Source organism: Aulonocara sp. 'chitande type north' Nkhata Bay, linkage group LG7, assembly GCF_057382095.1.
Source record: "Aulonocara sp. 'chitande type north' Nkhata Bay isolate Kocher_YH1m ecotype deep benthic linkage group LG7, A_spYH_male_GT1.1, whole genome shotgun sequence".
Taxonomy (NCBI): Eukaryota; Metazoa; Chordata; class Actinopteri; order Cichliformes; family Cichlidae; genus Aulonocara; species Aulonocara sp. 'chitande type north' Nkhata Bay.
This window is the reverse complement of record NC_141350.1, coordinates 30185137-30203770: the sequence shown is the minus strand read 5'-3', so window position 1 is coordinate 30203770 and position 18634 is coordinate 30185137. Positions and strand designations below refer to the sequence as shown.

The 18634-nt window shown below is 40.6% G+C and overlaps 1 protein-coding gene across 2 annotated transcripts; it reads left to right on the top strand.

Moving 5' to 3' along the window:
- Window positions 1-1939: 1939 nt before the first annotated feature.
- Window positions 1940-18599, top strand: LOC147325426 (polypyrimidine tract-binding protein 3-like). 2 transcript variants are annotated; one of them, XM_086299930.1, is made up of 14 exons: window positions 1940-2082; window positions 2773-2836; window positions 2956-3092; window positions 6324-6467; window positions 6597-6758; window positions 6867-6977; window positions 7158-7314; window positions 7883-7942; window positions 8086-8198; window positions 13533-13566; window positions 13655-13747; window positions 15775-15997; window positions 16093-16170; window positions 16579-18599. In XM_086299930.1, exons 2-14 carry the CDS (start codon window positions 2812-2814, stop codon window positions 16709-16711), a joined length of 1470 nt encoding a protein of 489 aa, XP_086156056.1. In that variant the 5' UTR covers window positions 1940-2082; window positions 2773-2811; the 3' UTR covers window positions 16712-18599. The 2 variants fall into 2 exon arrangements, with proteins under 2 accessions (XP_086156056.1, XP_086156055.1); XM_086299929.1 differs by having other exon boundaries at window positions 2926-3092.
- Window positions 18600-18634: the final 35 nt, after the last annotated feature.

Below are 18634 nucleotides of genomic sequence, written 5' to 3'. Positions count from 1 at the left end.
GTTATGATATTTGATAACAAAAACTTCTAGTCTGAGCAGGAAATGTAATGAAAATCAGGAACAAACTGTCCACCTGTGGCACCATGAACTAATTTTTTTTCATCAAGAGACAAATAAAGGAAATTTGTTCATCCCCTCCCAGATATGTGCTTCCAACAGACTGACAAGGCTGGGCACACAAAACAAAAACAATTAGACCAAAAAGGACACAGGGAACAGTTTGCACTGTTGTTTACAAACTGATACAAGGAGGTTTGGTGTCTGTCCAGGGTCCTCTTCAGAACTACATGTATAACTCACCTGTTTCCTCTTTAGCCACTCCTTTAGGGGCCTCAAACACCAATTCTCTGCATGTTTTCCTTCAGTACATCCATCAAATGTCTGAGGTCTAATGTCAAAAACACCTCAGACTTTGTCTCCAAACCGCTGAGCCTGAGCTCATGTGCCCTTTTCTAACCCTGCCCATCCTGCTCAGCACCAAAAGAAGAGATTTTAACATCTCATCTTTAACATCTAACAGCTCACCCTCCTGCCTCTTTTAATCAGTGCCACCATCCCTGAACCATCCATCACAGCAGGTCTCACTACGAGCTTATCAACTCTCCCTTTCACACATCACCCACTCATCTCTGTCCACTCCACCTTCCTTGTGCACTGTCTGTTGCTTTGGACGGCTGACCCTGGGTAATTAAACACTACCTTCACCATCAGATTCTGCTCCTTGCATCTTCACCTTTATAACTCACCTGATTAAACTGTATTGAGGCTTAGAGTTTGCATTATTAGGGGTGGTCCTCAGACAGGTGCTGTAGTTTCTAGCTACCTGCTAGGCTTCACCTCAGCTAATTTAAGTCCCTTTTACTGGACCTGTGGACCGTGTTTGAGCGGTTGGAGCTTTTTATTAAATAGTGTTATAAAATCTGCTGTGGAGTCAAATGTACTAACAGACATTAAAAGTCTGAGGTGGAGTTCTGATGAGTGAAATTCTACAATTCAGCATTTAGCAGGTATCTGTGTCTGTACAGTAGATGGGTGATGTCATAGTGGCTACAGCTGGTCTGTCTTCAGTCAGATAAAGTTAAGAAAAAAGAAAAAGGATTACACTTCAGACAACAGTCCGATTAATTTCTCCAAAATATACTAATACTAGAGGTGGTAGTCCAATGTGGAACAGCCATGGCAGGGAAACCAAATATGACAGTCTAAAATAGTACAACACTGCTCTCCCCTTTAAATATTAGGCACCCAAACAAGAACACTCAGGAGTTCAACAAAAAGTGTGAAAAAAGTGCTTCTTTTTTTTTTTTTTTGTTTTTTTTTAAATAAAAGGAGTAGAGCTTTTTTTGTTCTATTTTCATAAAAGCTGCCAAAACTGGTAGAATTGCATTGCAATAATTTTTGCGATTGTTTTCAAATGTAGAATTTCAGATTTTTTCAAACACATATTATTTTACATGAATGAAGGCCTAATACATTTCAACATGTATTTTATTATAAATTACATTTTTATTTTACTTGAAGCAATTTTTATTAGTATTTATTTAAATTTATACCATATTTTGAATTTAAGGCAGAAATTAAATTTATTTAATGTGTTTAATGGAGTTATAATTGATAAGCAATTTTAAATTGATTTTATTTATCTTGCTTTGAAAAAAAAATAAACTAAGTACTTTTTATTTTATTCCATATTTCAGGAATTATTTTTCATTTTAATTTATGTTAATTTTACATACAAAACATGCATTTTCTTTTAAATGTCATTTTGTAAAATCTTTTTACATTTATCTGTTTGTAATAGTATTTTTAATTGTACATGTATTTGATATTGTTTTAAATACAATGAATATATTTGACTTATTCTTAAGTCTTTTAATTGTTACTATAATTATTTTTTATAATTATTGTATTTCTTTTTATCTGAGGTGTGTCCTCCAGACGCCATGTTCTGTCGTGACGTCACCAAACGGGAAGTGAGCTCGTTGTTCTCCTTGGTGGCTGCCTGGCTGCGAAGGCTCGCGGACCAAAACAACTCCTTCTCTGCTGCGCTTCCTCCTCTTCCTCAGCACGGACCATGGACGGGTGAGAACGGGAAACCGTCCCGAACCTTCTCGGAACCGTTCCCACCGCACTTTTACCTTCCTTCCTCCCTTCGTTTCCTTGGTGACTGAACCGCACCTGCGCGAGCCTCAGATGCGCCCCTCCCTGCCTGTTTGTTGTTGGTGTTTACTGAAATGCTCTCCCAGAGCCCCGTTTTCCTGTTGCTCGTGCGCTGTGCTGTGCAACTCTGCTCTGTTCTGTTCGGCTCGGCGTGAAAGTGTCACGGGGCAACAGTAGCGACAGCCGCGGTGTTTTATTACCTGAAATCTCGCGATATGTGCGTGTTCACGCAAAGAGCCTCTCTGTGTACAAACAGAGAGGAATTACTTTCATTTTCTGTTAATTAGTTCGACTTTGGGGTTCTAAAATGTCACTAGCAGAGCCCGAAGCTTCTTTAACTGATCCCGGGAGAAGGTTAATGGTTAAAATGTTAGCGGTAAAGTTAAACAGAAGCTCAGAGCTGAAAATGAAGAAGTCATCAGTCATCTCCTGCAGTCTGTCTCAGGAAACAGGCTTTAAAGATCAATCACGTCTCAAAAAAAAATTGCAAAAGAAGACAGGATTTTAAATATGGAGGTTCATGTGCTGCTGATTTGATAAATTCATTAATAAATTGATGAAATGTGATATAACTTTGACATTTCAATAACTGATTATTGTGTTTGTTTCCAGGAGTCAGAGTTCAGCTCGTCTGTCAGCAGCTCTGAGAACATGAGCTCCTCTCACCTGTCCACAGGTGAGTCTATGAAAGTCTATGAAAGGGAAGCTCCTCCCACCTGAACCCTTTCCATCATAATTTACCTGTCTGTTTCTGTCTATCTGCAGTGGATGGCACTGATAGACTGTGTGTTTCAGAGCGTGCTCAGTGCGTCCCATCTCGGGTCCTTCACCTGCGTCAGCTTCCCCCTGACGTCTCTGAACAGGAAGTGCTTTCTCTGGCGCTTCCCTTTGGTCGAGTTAGTCAGCTGATCACACTGAAGACAAAGAATCAGGTGAGCGCTAACGATGCCAGCAAGGTGCGCAGTACACAACTGTCTGAATTCCTCTTAACCTGTTCTTTATTATTATTAAGTCATTGCTGGTGAAAGTGTGCAGGTTTATGTGGTTTAGAACCCTGAGCAATTCAGTTTTACTGTACAGCACATGTGCTCTTGTTAATTGGAGGAAAAGTGAAATAAAAATACACAAAATAAAAAGAAATCCACTAAATTGTTGAGAGCGGCGTTCGGCTGCGACTGCTTGCGACGTCATCTTGCATCCAAATTTATTACTAACACATTTGGTAGCTGTGTGGGGGTTTGTGAGGTTGTACTGAGTGAGTAATCACTGTGTGTCATTATATAGCTCTTTAGTTAGCCACAAGAAGGCACTTTGTTATTCACTTCAGTTCAGTTTTATTTATACAGCACCAAATCACAACATGTCGTAAGGTAAAGACCCTACAATAGACCCTCACTATCCTGTCTCCCTTCCCTCACCCCCAACGCGAGTTGTACCCACCTATCTTTCCTTCGTCTGGATTCACTTACCCTAACATCTGCAATCAGGATAAGCAGTCACACAAAGCTGCAAAGGGAGATAAAGCTGTAATATGAGAAAAATCTAACAAGATTGAACACAGTATACAGATGCCTGCTTAACGAAAGTAGTGGTGGAGGACCAGCGCTTTATGAAGGCGTGAGTGCTTTAAATGCTTCGGTCAGTTAGACTGGACAACAGCTTAGCCTATTTAAAGCCTGGAAAGAACGCCAGTTAAAATGTGACTGTGTGAATGTGCGACTGCAATGTTTTTTTCTGACGAAAACAAGGCAATATCTAAATAAAAGCTTGTGCAGAAACATGAAAATGATGATAAAATGTATCGAGACTTTTGTCAAATAATAAAAACAAGATGACATCCAATCAAAACAAATAAGTTGTGTACAAAGGCGGGACGAGTTTGGAAGGTATCTGTTTAGAAGATGGAAGGCTTTTGGAAATGGCACTGTTTCTCATAAATCTGACAAAATGTAACTGCTTAGAAGGAATAGAAGGGCAGACAGATGAACACGTGCCAGGCACTTTTGATGTCTAGGAAAATAAGACGCTTTGCAAACTGTGGAGCAGCTCTCACTGATAAAATCATCACAGATTTTAGACTATTTCATTCAACTGAATCAACTTCAGATTTAGTCCATTTAATACTATAATAACGTTGTTGTAACTTGTTTGCATTAAACAGGTAAAAAAAAAAGAAAAGAAGTAAAGCTGCATCTAACAATCTATGTTTATACTGATGGTCACTGGGGAAGCACAGAGACATTCAGTTTAGTTCAGTTTTATTTGTACAGCACCAAACAGTCACCTCACACCTCGCATATTGTAAAATAAAAACTCTACAATACTGCGGAGAAAACCCCAACAATTAAGCAACCCCTATGAACAAGCACCTAAGCGACAGTGGGAAGGAAAAGCTCCCTTTTAACAGGTAGAAACCTCCAGTAGAAACAGGTTCAGGCAGGGGTGGCCATGTGCAGCGACCGGTTTGACAGGACAAAGACATGCTGTGGAGGGGAGCCAGAGATTAATAATAACTAATGATTAATTTCAGAGAGGTTTATTAACACATAGTGAGTGAAGAAGAAACACTCAGTGCATAATGGGAATCCCCCAGCAGCCTACACCTACTGCATCATAACTAAGGGAGGATTCAGGGTCACTTGGTCCAACCCTCTCCGCGAGAGAGACTCTGCGCAGCAGTCTGAGGGCTCTGCCAGGAGTGGCGATGCTGTTTTCCAGAGAATTGATTAGTCAGTAGGTGGGAGTTTCACACCTGTTGATGTGTAATCTGGAACATAGCCTGTTTGCAGCATAAGTAACCATAGCGATATATCCCAGTAAAAAGTGAACCACCTTTGAAAAACAGAAAAAAGAGTTAAACCTGAAGTCACATGGATAAGACCAAATCCTGCTTTGTAGCGCAGGCCTCTGGACATCAGAGTGAAAGAGCGGAGAGACGGAGCAAAATGAATTCCCGCCCACAACACCTCTTCGTTGAATTCAAATTTAGTGGGAAAATGGGCATGTCAGTTTTGTTTCTTAGTAAAAACAGTTAATATGATTGTACCCTGTATATGCAGAGCTCCAGCTGAGCCAACCAGCACACTGTTTATTTGTATTTTATCTTGTCTATGTCATCACGCCGCATGTGACTCAGATTGTCTTTTTTTAATGGCTTCTCATTGCTTTAGTGCCCTCTCAGGTTCTTACAGCTGACCTCTCATCCAGAGAGAAATAATCCTTCATTGATGCATTGGACACTACAAGTTATTTTAATAATCGTCTCATGGGTCTGTCACTAACAGTGACATGTTCATGGAAACAAGTAATGACATGTTTCAGGTGTGAGTCATGGCACCAGAGCTGAACTCTTATTTCAGCTTGTGTTGTAATATGGTGTTGTGCAAAAGTTTCAAGTCAGCCCTCATTTCTTTGTATTTTGATGGAACGATGGGAAATTGGTTCAGTGAAACGTGTGCAGAGATAAATGGTTCCACCTGCAGCTGCTCTGAGGCATGTGGAAGTATCGGGGGGACAGATACTGAACCCTAAATTACCCACGATACATCCATCAGAGTGCAACAAGTGTATGTGAATGTTAGGCAGGGTCTAAGCCACTCTTCCACTGAGTGGTGTGTTTTTATGACAGGCTGTAACAGGCGAGTAACAAAGAGTCTAAAATTATTTAAAGCTGGTTCCTCACTAAGTTTTCTGTTGTGCATAGACACTTGTTACTCTTTGTGTTTGGAGCATTTTCATTCTTGAATGGCTCACAGAGAGCGGGTTTACAAACAAAAAACAGTCTTCCAAAACTGGTCAGAAATAAGGGGCGGTTCAAGACTTCTGCACAGCAGTGTGGTTCACTGTGTTGTGTAATTTGTGAGGTAGTGAAAGTCAAACACATGATGGCTGAGGCTTTGTGTTCTCTTCAGTCTCCTTTGTGGTCTGATCTCAGCGTGGATTAAAGTAATGAAAGGCTTTTGTACTGCTCCCTCACTGCTTTATTTTGTTTACACCTGTCACATGATCCAAGCAAATCTTTTTTTCCCTTCTGTGTGAATGGACAAATTTTCTACAGAGAGCAGCTCTAGCTAATGTTAGCTTAGAAAAGATGTCCCACCGTGACAGACTCACACAGAGAGGAACACATGAAATTTTTAAGTAATCGTTTTTTTTCTTTTCAGGCGTTTTTAGAAATGGCGTCAGAAGAAGCCGCTGTTACCATGGTGAACTACTACACCTCAGCCACTCCCTCCATCAGGAGTCAGCCAGTCTACATTCAGTACTCCACCCATCGCGAGCTCAAGACTGACAATATGACCAATCAGGTGAGGAGCAGCAGCTCAGGCCCCACCCATGGTGTCTGTTTATTTGTTTGAAGTTTGATCTGTCATCTGTTTACAAAAAGCAGCGAGATGGTCCTTTAAACAATCAATAATATGTTTGTTTGCTGACAGAGGGCTCAGGCAACGCTGCAGGCCATGAATGCAGGAGCAGTGCACTCTGGGAACATGGCTTCAGGTGGGGAGGGCCGGGGCATAGCTCCAGGTCAGAGTCCCGTCCTGAGAATCATTGTGGAGAATTTATTTTACCCTGTGACTCTGGAGGTCCTCCAGCAGGTCAGGACTGCAGATATCATCAGTGTTATTATTGTTATTATTATTGAAGTTTTTATTATCATGTCCTTTCTAACAGTTCTTGGTGGTATTAATAAAATTTTTCCACAGATCTTTAGTAAGTTTGGCTCCGTGCTGAAGATCATCACGTTCACCAGAAACAACCAGTTTCAGGCTCTCCTGCAGTTCAGCGACACCGTGCATGCTCAGCACGCCAAGGCTGTGAGTCATACACCTACACACACATTCTCACTCTCTCTCTCACACACACACACACACACACACACACACACACACACACACACACACACACACACACACATTTAGAAATCCAGCTCCAGTTCTAGGTCTGAACTGGTGCGGGTCCAGTCAGATCACAGTATGTGTCCTTCTGTCTGTCAGACTCTAGACGGTCAGAACATCTATAACGGCTGCTGCACGCTGAGGATCGACTTCTCCAAACTGAGCGTGCTCAACGTGAAGTACAACAACGACAAGAGTCGGGATTTCACCAGAGCCGACCTGCCAAGCGGAGAGCTAGAGCCCGCCGCCACCTTCGGTAAGAGTAAGGGCCTGTCTCAATATGCATACTTTTGCGTACTTGTGTTCTCGTGTACTCGTGATAAGTCAAGCCGTAAATATTCCCTGATGCCTCCGACGTCTTCGGAGACGTCTGTTACCCACCAGCTCCATAGCAGACTGGGAGGTCGAGGATCACTAGAGCCGGCGAGAACAGCGGATTCCCGGCACATCATTTTCAACCCCCCCCCCGCGGTCTTTTACTACTCAGGTTAAACATGATATATAGGTCTCTTAGATAACTTTGAAATGTTAATGTTTGGCTTTTTTCAGTGTTTTATTTGTTCCTGAGTAAATCGAGTTGGCTGAGATTAAAGTTAAGCTTCATAACATATTAGTCACAGTTAAATTAAGAGGGGACGGCCGAAAGAACTCTGGACCTGTGACATCATCAAGTACGCTGGTGTTTCAGTTGTACAAATTCATTACAACTCAATAAGCGCACACACCTCGACTGACCAGCAGCTGTCATTTCTATAACTCTATGCAGACCTCAGAGTCATTGTATGGGGGCGGGGCTAGTGAGCTAACCTGTATGTGTGTTTCAGGTGTAGCTTTGCCTCCGTATGGAGCAGCGGCATTCCCACCCACTTTCCACCAACACACAGGTGAGTTGCACATGAACATCACCTTTGACCATTGACATTTACATGTTTTAAGATGAGTCCATGTTTAATAATCCGGCTGCTGGATGCGCTGAGCGTGAATATGGAAACCACTGAAATAAAGTTTTGGTGTTTTCCATCCTCAGGTCTGTCCATGGCGCCCGTCCCCGGCTCGCTAGTGTCTCATCCTCGCGTCTCGCTGCAGATGGCGCCTCCTGCTGTCCATTCGGTGCTGCTGGTGTCGAACCTGAACCCAGAGGTCAGAGGTCACACATGCTAGCTCACACAGTCACTGGTCGTGTCCAAATTCATGGGCTGCATCCTCCTGAGGACACCGGCCTTCGCGGTCTACGTGGGCCGGGTCCTCAGAAGGTCGGGTAGGCCGGAAGTAAACGGCCGTGAAATTGGACGGTCTAGCCTTCTGATTAGCGTCACCGCTGTCTCGGTGGAGTTTAATAAACTCAGCCGTCTGCTCCTTGCTATCTAAAATATAACGGGACACTGGCGTAAATTCTCGACTGTCTCATACTTATATTTAATCAGGTTTCTGTTTGACGTTTAGTCAGCTGTGTAAAAACCAAGGAGGAACCCACCCGGGGGATTAATAAAGTTTTATTTTATCTAATCTTATCTAATAACTTTAATCTCAGCCAAACCGATTTACTCACGAACAAACAAAACACTGAAAAAAGCCCAACAATAACATTTTTAGGTTGTCTAAGTGACTTATATATTACGTTTAACCCGAGTAGCGAAAGTCCGCGGTGATCTGAAAATGATGTGCCAGGAGTTGTGCCCTTCTCGGCGGCTTCAGTGACCCTCGAGCTCCCGGCTAGCTATCGAGCTGGTGGGTAGCAGACGCCTCCGAAAACCTCGAAGCACTTTTGCAAATATGCGATATCTTGATAAACCGAGCAGATATTTGATGTTTACACAACTACTTCCTCGCCTGAAAATATGTTAAAAGTTTATTTTGTGACCCAGAAAGATTAGTATGAGTAATTTTAAAACTTAGTAGCGGCCGCCATTGTTGGAAACTGGAGTTTGGCTGGGCCGCGCTATGAATTCTGGGATATGGTGGGCCACGAAGGACACACCCGACCCATCCTTAAAATTCGGGGAAAAGGAGGACGCATTTGTCGGCTACATTCGGATGAGTCTACGAATTTGGACAGCCTTCGGCGCGTCGCTGTGACGTAATCGGTCTACAAATGCGGCCTCAGGAGGATGCAGCCCATGAATTTGGACACGACCACTATCCAATCAGAGCACAGCTCACTGAGCTAACTTGTTTTTTGTTTTTGAACAAAATAACAATTACAGCACTCATTTTACATTACAACAAAAAGTTACATACAAGTACAAGTGGTTAAGAACAAAGCAGCCATCGAATAAAGAACAAAAGAACAGTATAGGTCAGAAATACCATAAAGCAGCATACAAGTACAGTAAGGTGATCTATCATATAAAAGTAAAAAACAAAAGTACGCACATACAATCAAGTAAGGTGTGAGCTTTATTTAAGTTACACTTGTCTAATGAAGCCTTCCACAGCAGCACTTCATTTTTAAATCCAGCAAAAATCGGAGTAATTTTCAATAAGCGACCTTTGTGAATGAAAAATTTTGCAACTAGAATCTAATACTTGAAAGGTTAGAGAAGGGCAGTCAATATTTATGGAGGTTAGCCAGTACTGAAAATCATCCCCAAAAGATCTGGAACTTTCACATGAATAAAAAAGATGCTCTGTAGTCTTAATATCAGTATTGCAGAAAGTAGGGCTGCTCGATTATGGCAAAAATGATAATCACGATTATTTTCACTGAAATTGAGATCACGATTATTTGACGATATTTATTTAACCCTTTAAGACCTACCATAGAACCAAGTCCACCAGAGCTTATATTATTTTTTTACATGCTGTAGTGCCATTTGTGGGAGCATTTCAAGTTGCTATACATCAATACAACTGTTATAGCCCATATTTTAATAATATGTATGCATTAAGTCCATAGTAATTACATAAATTGCAAAAAAGTGCAATAAACTACAAAAAAAATTGAAAATCGCTTTTGTTTTGTTTACATATATTTCTACTTGGAGAAATTTAAGAGGTTTATCCCTCAAAACTTTAAATACAATAAAGTTGCAAAAAATAGTTTCCCACCACAGGAAATTTATTTTGAGTGTCTTCATAGTTTTATTTTGGAGATACAGCAATTTTTATATACTGCAGGAAAAACAAAAAACAATCCTATGATGCAAATTTGCAAAGAAAACAGCATGTGCATCATTTCACTGTGGGAAGTGTTACGAACAGCTGATAGGAACGGCAAAGCGTGTTTCTGGAATATTATGTTTTTGTTCCTGCAAGCGCTTTTTATGCAATTTTTGCAAAGCTATATGTGGAACGAAACCGTGACCGAGGACAAGCTGATGGCATAAGATGTAAGTACAACTCCTCCGGTTTCATATGCAAAACAAATTATTGCGCTAGCTTACACGGTTCAGGTTCTACAGGGATTTAACAATAGTTACGCAAAACGGAGCTTACTGCTCTGACCGGCTTTAAAGGGTTAACAATGACTTTAAAAAAATAATATAAAATAGTGTGCAACACCACTGAAGTTTTTTTTTTTAAACTCTCTTTTCAACCAACGGCAGTCACTCTCCAAATAACTTCTGCTTAGCTTTCCGAGCTTCCCTCGGGTCCTCTTAATCAGCGGTCTCCAACCTTTTTTGCGCCACGGACCGGTTTATGCCCGACAATATTTTCACGGACCGGCCTTTAAGGTGTCGCGGATAAATGAGGGAGGGGCTAATAATCGGCTCAGTCATTTTTAATGATCGTTGAAAGCCCAGATCGTAATCGTGATTAAAATTCGATTAATTGAGCAGCCCTAGCAGAAAGTGCATGCATTCGTATCTACAGGGTGGGCCATTTATGTGGATACACTGTAATAACATGGTTGGTGATATTAAAGTCCTGTTTGTGGCACATTAGTATATGTGAGGGGGCAAACTCCTCAAGATGGGTGGTGACCATGGTGGCCATTTAGAAGTCGGCCATCTTGGATACAACTTTTGTTTTTTTCTATCCGGTTGTTCAGTGATGACGCGACGAATCCTACTTCCGGGTCTAAAGTAGTCTGCGTTTAATATGGCTTTTGTGTTGTTAACATGTTTAATGTTATGTATTTTCTTCTATTTGATCTCAAAAAGCTCCTAAAACAGTCAGTGATCACTGTTGACCTCCCTCGGCTTTTATTACCGCTAATCATTTATTTAAGCTCAGTTTTTAAAACCTTAGCATGTAACTACAGCCCAGCCCATGCAGCAGTATATGAATGACTAACCTCATATTATGGATGGATTATCTCAGTTGTTCTCCTGGCTGAAGTTTGGTCCTTTTACAGCATCCTGCCATGTGATTACATTTGTTTCTGACCACCGAGAACACTCACGTTAACTTTTATCGAGCGGGAAAAAAAGTTAGCTTGTTTATATTATGCTAACATAGCTGTGTCGCTAGCGGTCTCGTAGCACATCATTATATACCAGCTAGCCAAACTTCAGTAACCCTACAAACGTCACTGCTGTTTAGTTTTCTGTCTTCATTTATGCTAGAAGTGATAGCAGAGCTGTACGTTTTAATTTGTTTCCAAAACCCCGCAGTCAGGACATGCTATATTGTATTTAGATAGAAGCTAGCGAGCTAACTCCCTGCTAACTTCTAACGCCGTTAAATGTCATAAATTCCGTTTTCATGGATGCCTGGATGTTAAACTCAATTGTTACACCTGGTAGAGCAGAACGCTGATCATTTTATTAAAGATGAAAAACTTTAGACAGTTTTTCAACTCTCAGTAATGCCATAGTGATCGTTTGATATATGGACCTGCAGCGGAGTTTAGACCCAGACACGGCTAGTGACGTCAGACTGAACAACCGGATAGGAAGAGGGCCATGTGACTCATCAAACCTATTGGTAATGTCACAAGAAAAACAATGGTGTGCTTGGTTTCAACGTAACTTTATTCTTTCATGTGTTATTTACAAGTTTCTGACCACTTATAAAATGTGTTCAATGTGCTGCCCATTGTGTTGGATTGTCAGTGCAACCCTCTTCTCCCACTCTTCACACACTGATAGCAACACCGCAGGAGAAATGCCAGCACAGGCATCCAGTATCCGTAGTTTCAGGTGCTGCACATCTCGTATCTTCACACCATAGACAGTTGCCTTCAGATGACCTCAAAGATAAAAGTCTAAGGGGGTCAGATCGGGAGACCTTGGGGACCATTCAAATGGCCCACGACGACCAATCCACTTTCCAGAAAACTGTTCATCTAGGAATGCTTGGACCTGGCACCCATAATGTGGTGGTGCACCATCTTGCTGGAAGAACTCAGGGAACGTGCCAGCTTCAGTGCATAAAGAGGGAAACACATCATCATGTAGCAATTTCAAATATCCAGTGGCCTTGAGGTTTCCATTGATGAAGAATGGACCCACTATCGTTGTACCCCATATACCACACCAAACCATCACTTTTGTTGTTCCAACAGTCTTGGAGGGACCCATCCAATGTGGGTTAGTGTCAGACCAATAGCGGTGGTTTTGTTTGTTAACTTCACCATTCACATAAAAGTTTGCCTCATCACTGAACAAAATCTTCTGCGTGAACTGAGGGTCCTGTTCCAATTTTTGTTTTGCCCATTCTGCAAATTCTGTGCGCCGATCTGGGTCATCCTCGTTGAGATGCTGCAGTAGCTGGAGTTTGTAAGGGTGCCATTTGTGAGTAGCTAATATCCGCCGAAGGGATGTTCGACTAATGCCACTCTCCAGTGACATGCGGCAAGTGCTACACTGTGGGCTCTTGCTGAATGAAGCTAGGACAGCCACTGATGTTTCTTCATTAGTGACAGTTTTCTTTCGTCCACATTTTGGCAAATCCAACACTGAACCAGTTTCACGAAACTTAGCAAGCAGTTTGCTAACTGTAGCGTGGGAGATGGGTGGTCTCGTAGGGTGTATTGCATTCAAATCTGCTGCAATGACCTGTTTACTGCGTTCACCAGATATCAACAATTTCGATCCGCTCCTCACGTGTTAACCTCTTCGACATGTCAATGGCTGTGAACGAAGAGAAACTTGTAAATAACTCATGAAAGAATAAAGTTACGTTGAAACCAAGCACACCATTGTTTTTCTTGTGACATTACCAATAAGTTTGATGTGTCACATGGCCCTCTTCCTATTGAAAAAACAAAAGTTGTATCCAAGATGGCCACCATGGTCACCACCCATCTTGAGGAGTTTGCCCCCTCACATATACTAATGTGCCACAAACAGGACTTTAATATCACCAACCATTCCCATGTTATTACGGTGTATCCATATAAATGGCCCACCCTGTATATTGAATTTCTTGTGAAGAAGTCATTGGACAGATATATGGCATTTAAATTTTTAAATTGATTTTCTTTTGCTTTCGGTGGAATTGGAAAGGAACGATACTTAGTCAAAAACTTCAAGTTATAATCTTTAAACATATATTTTCCACTGAACTAATTTTATTCACCTTCTGCAGAACGTCACGCCTCACTGCCTCTTCATCCTGTTCGGTAGGAAAACTCAGATTTTATTTCTTTAACGTGTTTGAAAGGTGTTTCTGTGCTGATTCATTGACAGTTTTGTTTCATGTTTTTTCAGGTGTTTACGGAGACGTTCAGAGAGTGAAAATCCTCTTCAACAAGAAGGAAAACGCTCTTGTTCAGATGAGCGACGCCACGCAGGCTCAACTCGGTCTGAAACAATTCAGTTCATTTAAAAAAAAACAAAATTAATTCATTTTAACATTTTTTTTCTTCATTTTTAATGACGCTGTGAGCGATGATACAGAAGGTCAGAGCTACTTTAGTTTTTAATTCCAGTTCAGTGAATTAATCTGTGATGATGATTAATTCAGCATAATCAGGGCTCTAGACTAACTTTTTGCCATGGTTGCACTGGTGCGCCTAAAAATAAAATTTAGGCGCACCAGCACAAAATTTAGGCGTACCCAAATTTTTTAACTGCATTACTTAACACCGCAGTTTTACATGTTCATGTTTTTTTTTTATTTGTAAATGATTAACTAACAACCTTTCAAAATGATTAACTTGACACCCCCTTTGCTGCCCAAATTAACAGCAGCTCCATCAGCCCCCATAGCAATGATTTTATCCAACCAGTTACTGCACTGGTCCCCAAGAGCAGCAAATGCTTTCTTTGAGGCAGCATAAATTCCTAAACAAATTAAAAAAAAAATACCATTTACTTATCAGATCAAGAGTTTACAATGCAGTCTTTTTCAGTTTGAGTTTCTATATTCATGTATTATTGCTATGTTTAATTTTCAATGATAAGAACATGCTAGATATGGTTAATTCAGTAACAATCATATACATAGGCTACGTGACATGACATGGCTTACCTTGGGCATGGGCATGCTGGACCTCAATGTGTCCAATCAGTATATTCGCTGGTCTTCCTTTTTGCAAGATACGAGCGTACACAATGACACATTCTTTTGTGGCGATGTCTGTGTCTCCATCGATCAGGAAGGCCATGTATGTACTGTTCGCAATTTCCACTGACGTCTTTTTTTTCAGTGTGTCAGCGATTACGCCTATAAACTGGGCGCACGCAACATCATTGCTGTATGTGGGGTTTATGTCCAAGCCATTTTTCCTGTGAAGAGTTATTTCTGACTTGAACTTAGTAAACGGAACTTCTTCTTTTGCAATATTGTAGGCGATGTTAAACTTAATGATCATCTCGGCCTCCTCCGATGACCTGTTTACTCCTGCCTGCCGCTGAAAGGCAGTGGGGAGCGGGGACATTTTGGCAGAGCATTTATCGCGGCATATAATGTGTCTTCTCGATGCTGTATGCTTTTTCAGCGTTTCAATTCGAAACGTATTAGCACCAGTGACAAATGCTGTGTTGCCGGCCATGGTCTTTCCACACTCGCGACAATAAATGCAGTGCATCATATTGTCAGCTTGGCTGTATCTTAGCCAGGGAAACTGGTCAAGCCACTCGATTCGAAATCTATACATTTTCTCACTTTTACTTTCAGTGGACTCCGGCTGGGAGTCGATCGTATGTGGCTCATTTTCTGATGCCGTCTCCGGACCAGTGTTTGACAAAAACGGAGAGGTTGATGGCTCCGTGTCAGAGCGCTGGCTCAGAATTTTGGACTGATCAGGCCTTAACTTAACGAAAAAGTTATCAATTGTTCTTTTCATATTTTCTCAATACCAACTTCATACACTTCTGACCTGGGCTACTCACCCTTCTCTATCTGCCCGCACTTTCAAACGTAAACACAAGTAGGTCTGCAGGAATATCTGGACCACGGCCAATCACAGAGGTCCCCGCCTCTGAGTATCTCTGATTGGTTTAGAACACGACATGGGCATAATGTGTGTCTGTTGTTGAACACACGGAGACTTTCAGGGTTGCTGAAACGTTTTTTTTCCGAGAAAATACTTGGTTGCACCGGTATGACCAAGTATTTTTTTTACTTGGTCGCACCGGTGCAACCAAGTATTTTTTATTAGTCGCACCATGGAGAAATTTGGTCGCATTTGCGACCAAATTGGTCGCACTCTAGAGCCCTGATAATAATAAATATTGTCATGAATAATGACTAAATGCACGGGAGTACAGTGGTCAATTGAATTATAATGAATGAAAAGTTCGGAATTGTATTTTTAATGATTTTAATACTGTAATGGATGAGCAGAAGACAAATTCTTGTTTATCTCTTTGTTCTTCAATGACAGCGATGAGTCACCTGAACGGGCAGCGTCTCCATGGTAACGTGATCCGGGTGACGTTGTCCAAACACCCGGTGGTGCAGCTGCCTCGCGGAGGGGCTGGGCAAGAAGAACAAGCACTGACTCGGGACTTCTCAGGCTCTGCCCTCCACCGCTTCAAAAAGCCGGGCTCCAAAAACTTCAACAACATCTTCCCTCCGTCAGCAACGTTGCACCTCTCCAACATCCCGTAAGACCGCCTCGCTTCCTGTTTGATGTGTTTGACTCTTGGAGACTGATATGCATTTAAATATCGTTGTCCTTCATTGTTTCCTTGTTTCCTAGCTCTTCAGTGAGCGAGGAGGCGTTGAAGGATTTATTTTCTTTGAATGGATTTGCAGTAAAAGCTTTCAAGTTTTTCCAGTAAGTAACAAAGCAACTCCGTTCACTGATTTGTGCTTGTTAACCAATCAGAAAAAGGCAGATTATTATGATTTATTTAAAAAGAAAAATACTATTTAAATGAAAACAAAAAACATATTTTTTAAATACAGATGTTACTGAATAATTTTAAATTTAAATTTTTATAAAATATTATTTAAATCTATAATTGTTTACTGTATGAAATGTTTACTTTACGAAATAATGAAAAAAGAAAAAAATAATGAAATAAACTGTTTAAAAAGTTCAGTTTTCTCTTCAGTTTCTAATGTTAAAAAAAAATATTAAAAATTCTTTAAACTTTTTTTTTGTAAGTGTTTATGTACTCCTTTCCTCTCCCTCCTTTCTGATGGGTTGTGGGTGATGATGTCACTTCCTCTGATGTCACAGGAAGGATAGGAAGATGGCGCTGATGCAGCTGGCTTCGGTGGAGGAAGCCATTGAGGCTCTGATCGCCCTTCACGACCACCAGCTGGACCACAACCAGCACCTCCGGGTGTCCTTTTCCAAGTCCACCATCTGACCTTTGACCTCTGAGCGGCCGCTCAGAGCGCAGGGCTTCTGATTGGCCCGCGGCGCAGACAGACAGACCACGGGGATATCTTTCTGTGCCTACAGCAAGCCTCGTATCATGGTGGCAAATGATGTCACAACCGAGGGTCATGGCCATGGCTACAGAGGTTACAGAGCACATTCCGGAGCAGACTGAGTAGCAGTGCATTGTGGGTAATGAAGTCCATCATGGAGGTGACGTCAGTTTGTGTTTGTTAATGTGATGCAGGAAACGAAATCAGGAAGTAAAAAAAAAAAAAAAAAAAAGAAGGAAAAAAACCTGCCTTTTATCAAAGGTTTACTTTAAATTTATCTTTATTTAAAATTACCAATGAGCATTAAGTAAATTATTATAGATATTATTTTTAAATGAAATGATTTGACCCTTTTTTATGTTTAAAATTCAGATTCCAACGTTTTTCTTTTTACTTCAGGTTTTTATTTTTCTCGTTCTTCACAAACTTCCGCCTTGTTATTTTTGAATTTTCAGCCTCTCTGCACACTGCCGTCTGATTGGCTGGAATTATGTTAATGATTATTATTTTTAATTATTATTTTAGGGTTAAGCTGCGATCTCAAATCTTCTTCTGTGCCTTATTTTCTGAATTATTATGCTGGGTTCTGGTTTTTTACGTGGTGTTTGGAGGTTTTGGTGATGGATTGTTTTGTGTGTCTTTAGATTTTTTTTTTTTTTTTTTTAAGTAGAATTTTTCTACTTCATTTAAAATATTTTTGTTGGTGGTCAACATTTTGGGTGGGTTTTTTAATCATGAATGTATTTATACTGTACAACATGTAAGGCTTTCTGTGTGTTTGTGCGTGGGTATTTATGTGTGTGTGTGTGTGTGTATGTGTGTATATTAAGCTGAGTTGTGAGTGGTTGAGCTTCAAATGTCCCATCTTTTACTGAATTAATTTTATTAATTTCACTCCCTTATTTTAATATTTTTTTTCATTTTCTGTTTGGATTCGATTTTTTTTTTTTTTAAATGGGAAAAAAGCCACAAAATACAGGAAGCTGCCGATTCCCAGTTTGCCTTCTGACCTCAGACCTGCCTACCGCTGCCATTTAGTTCATTTTCTGTTCAACTTTCCCCATTTTACATTTTTAATTTACTTCTTTTAATATTGGAGTTTTTTTCCACTTATTTAAAGATTTTAAGCACTTTATGTGAAATTGTTACAAGCGTTGTGGGTGGGTGGGGTCAAAACAAGCCAAAGTTCCTGTGCCTTTTAATTGGACAAATCCATTTGCCCCCATTATGAAATCACTTCCTGTTTGAATGGCCTAGAAAACTGTTTTCCTTCATTTAAATTTAAATGTAAACCACACCGTTTTTAAAAAAAAGAATTTTGCGATAAACCCACCTACTATTGCCTTTCAAAATAACATTCCCTGCTAATGTTTTGAAAGCATTTTTGTTTACAGTTGTCTACATTTATTCTAGCCTTGGTTAATTAATTAATAAACAGTTGGGATTAAAAAGCGTGTATGTGAAAACATGAAATCTTCAAAATATATTTTCCCTTTCAGAATAAGGTTAGAAATGGTTGTTTAAAATGTTGGGATTTTATTTTGATTTTTATTTAAACTTTTTGTTAAAACAAACTGTTTTTATACCTGAATGTATCAGCTGATGTAAAGTAGTTGTGGTGCATTGTGGGAGCTGGTGGGACTTTATTGTTATTATATGAAATATTTTTAACATGGACCAGTGCATGATGGGAGGGGGCAGCGCTAAGCTAAGCCGCACTCTGCTCCAAAACAAAGTTTGTTAATTTTTATTTATTCTGAAACTTTGACAGGAAGTTGTAGCATGAATCACTGAATAATTAAATAAAATCATCTGACTGCCAAAGACTCCCCCCACTCAATCAACTGAGCCTGTCACAA

Excerpts from the sequence above, each read along its gene's own strand:
- LOC147325426 (XM_086299929.1), top strand. The coding sequence starts at position 2,812 with ATGAGCTCCTCTCACCTGTCCACAG. Across the intron at positions 7,943-8,085 it reads CACTTTCCACCAACACACAG|GTCTGTCCATGGCGCCCGTC; the intron begins GTGAGTTGCACA and ends TTCCATCCTCAG. Across the intron at positions 8,199-13,532 it reads TGTCGAACCTGAACCCAGAG|AACGTCACGCCTCACTGCCT; the intron begins GTCAGAGGTCAC and ends CACCTTCTGCAG.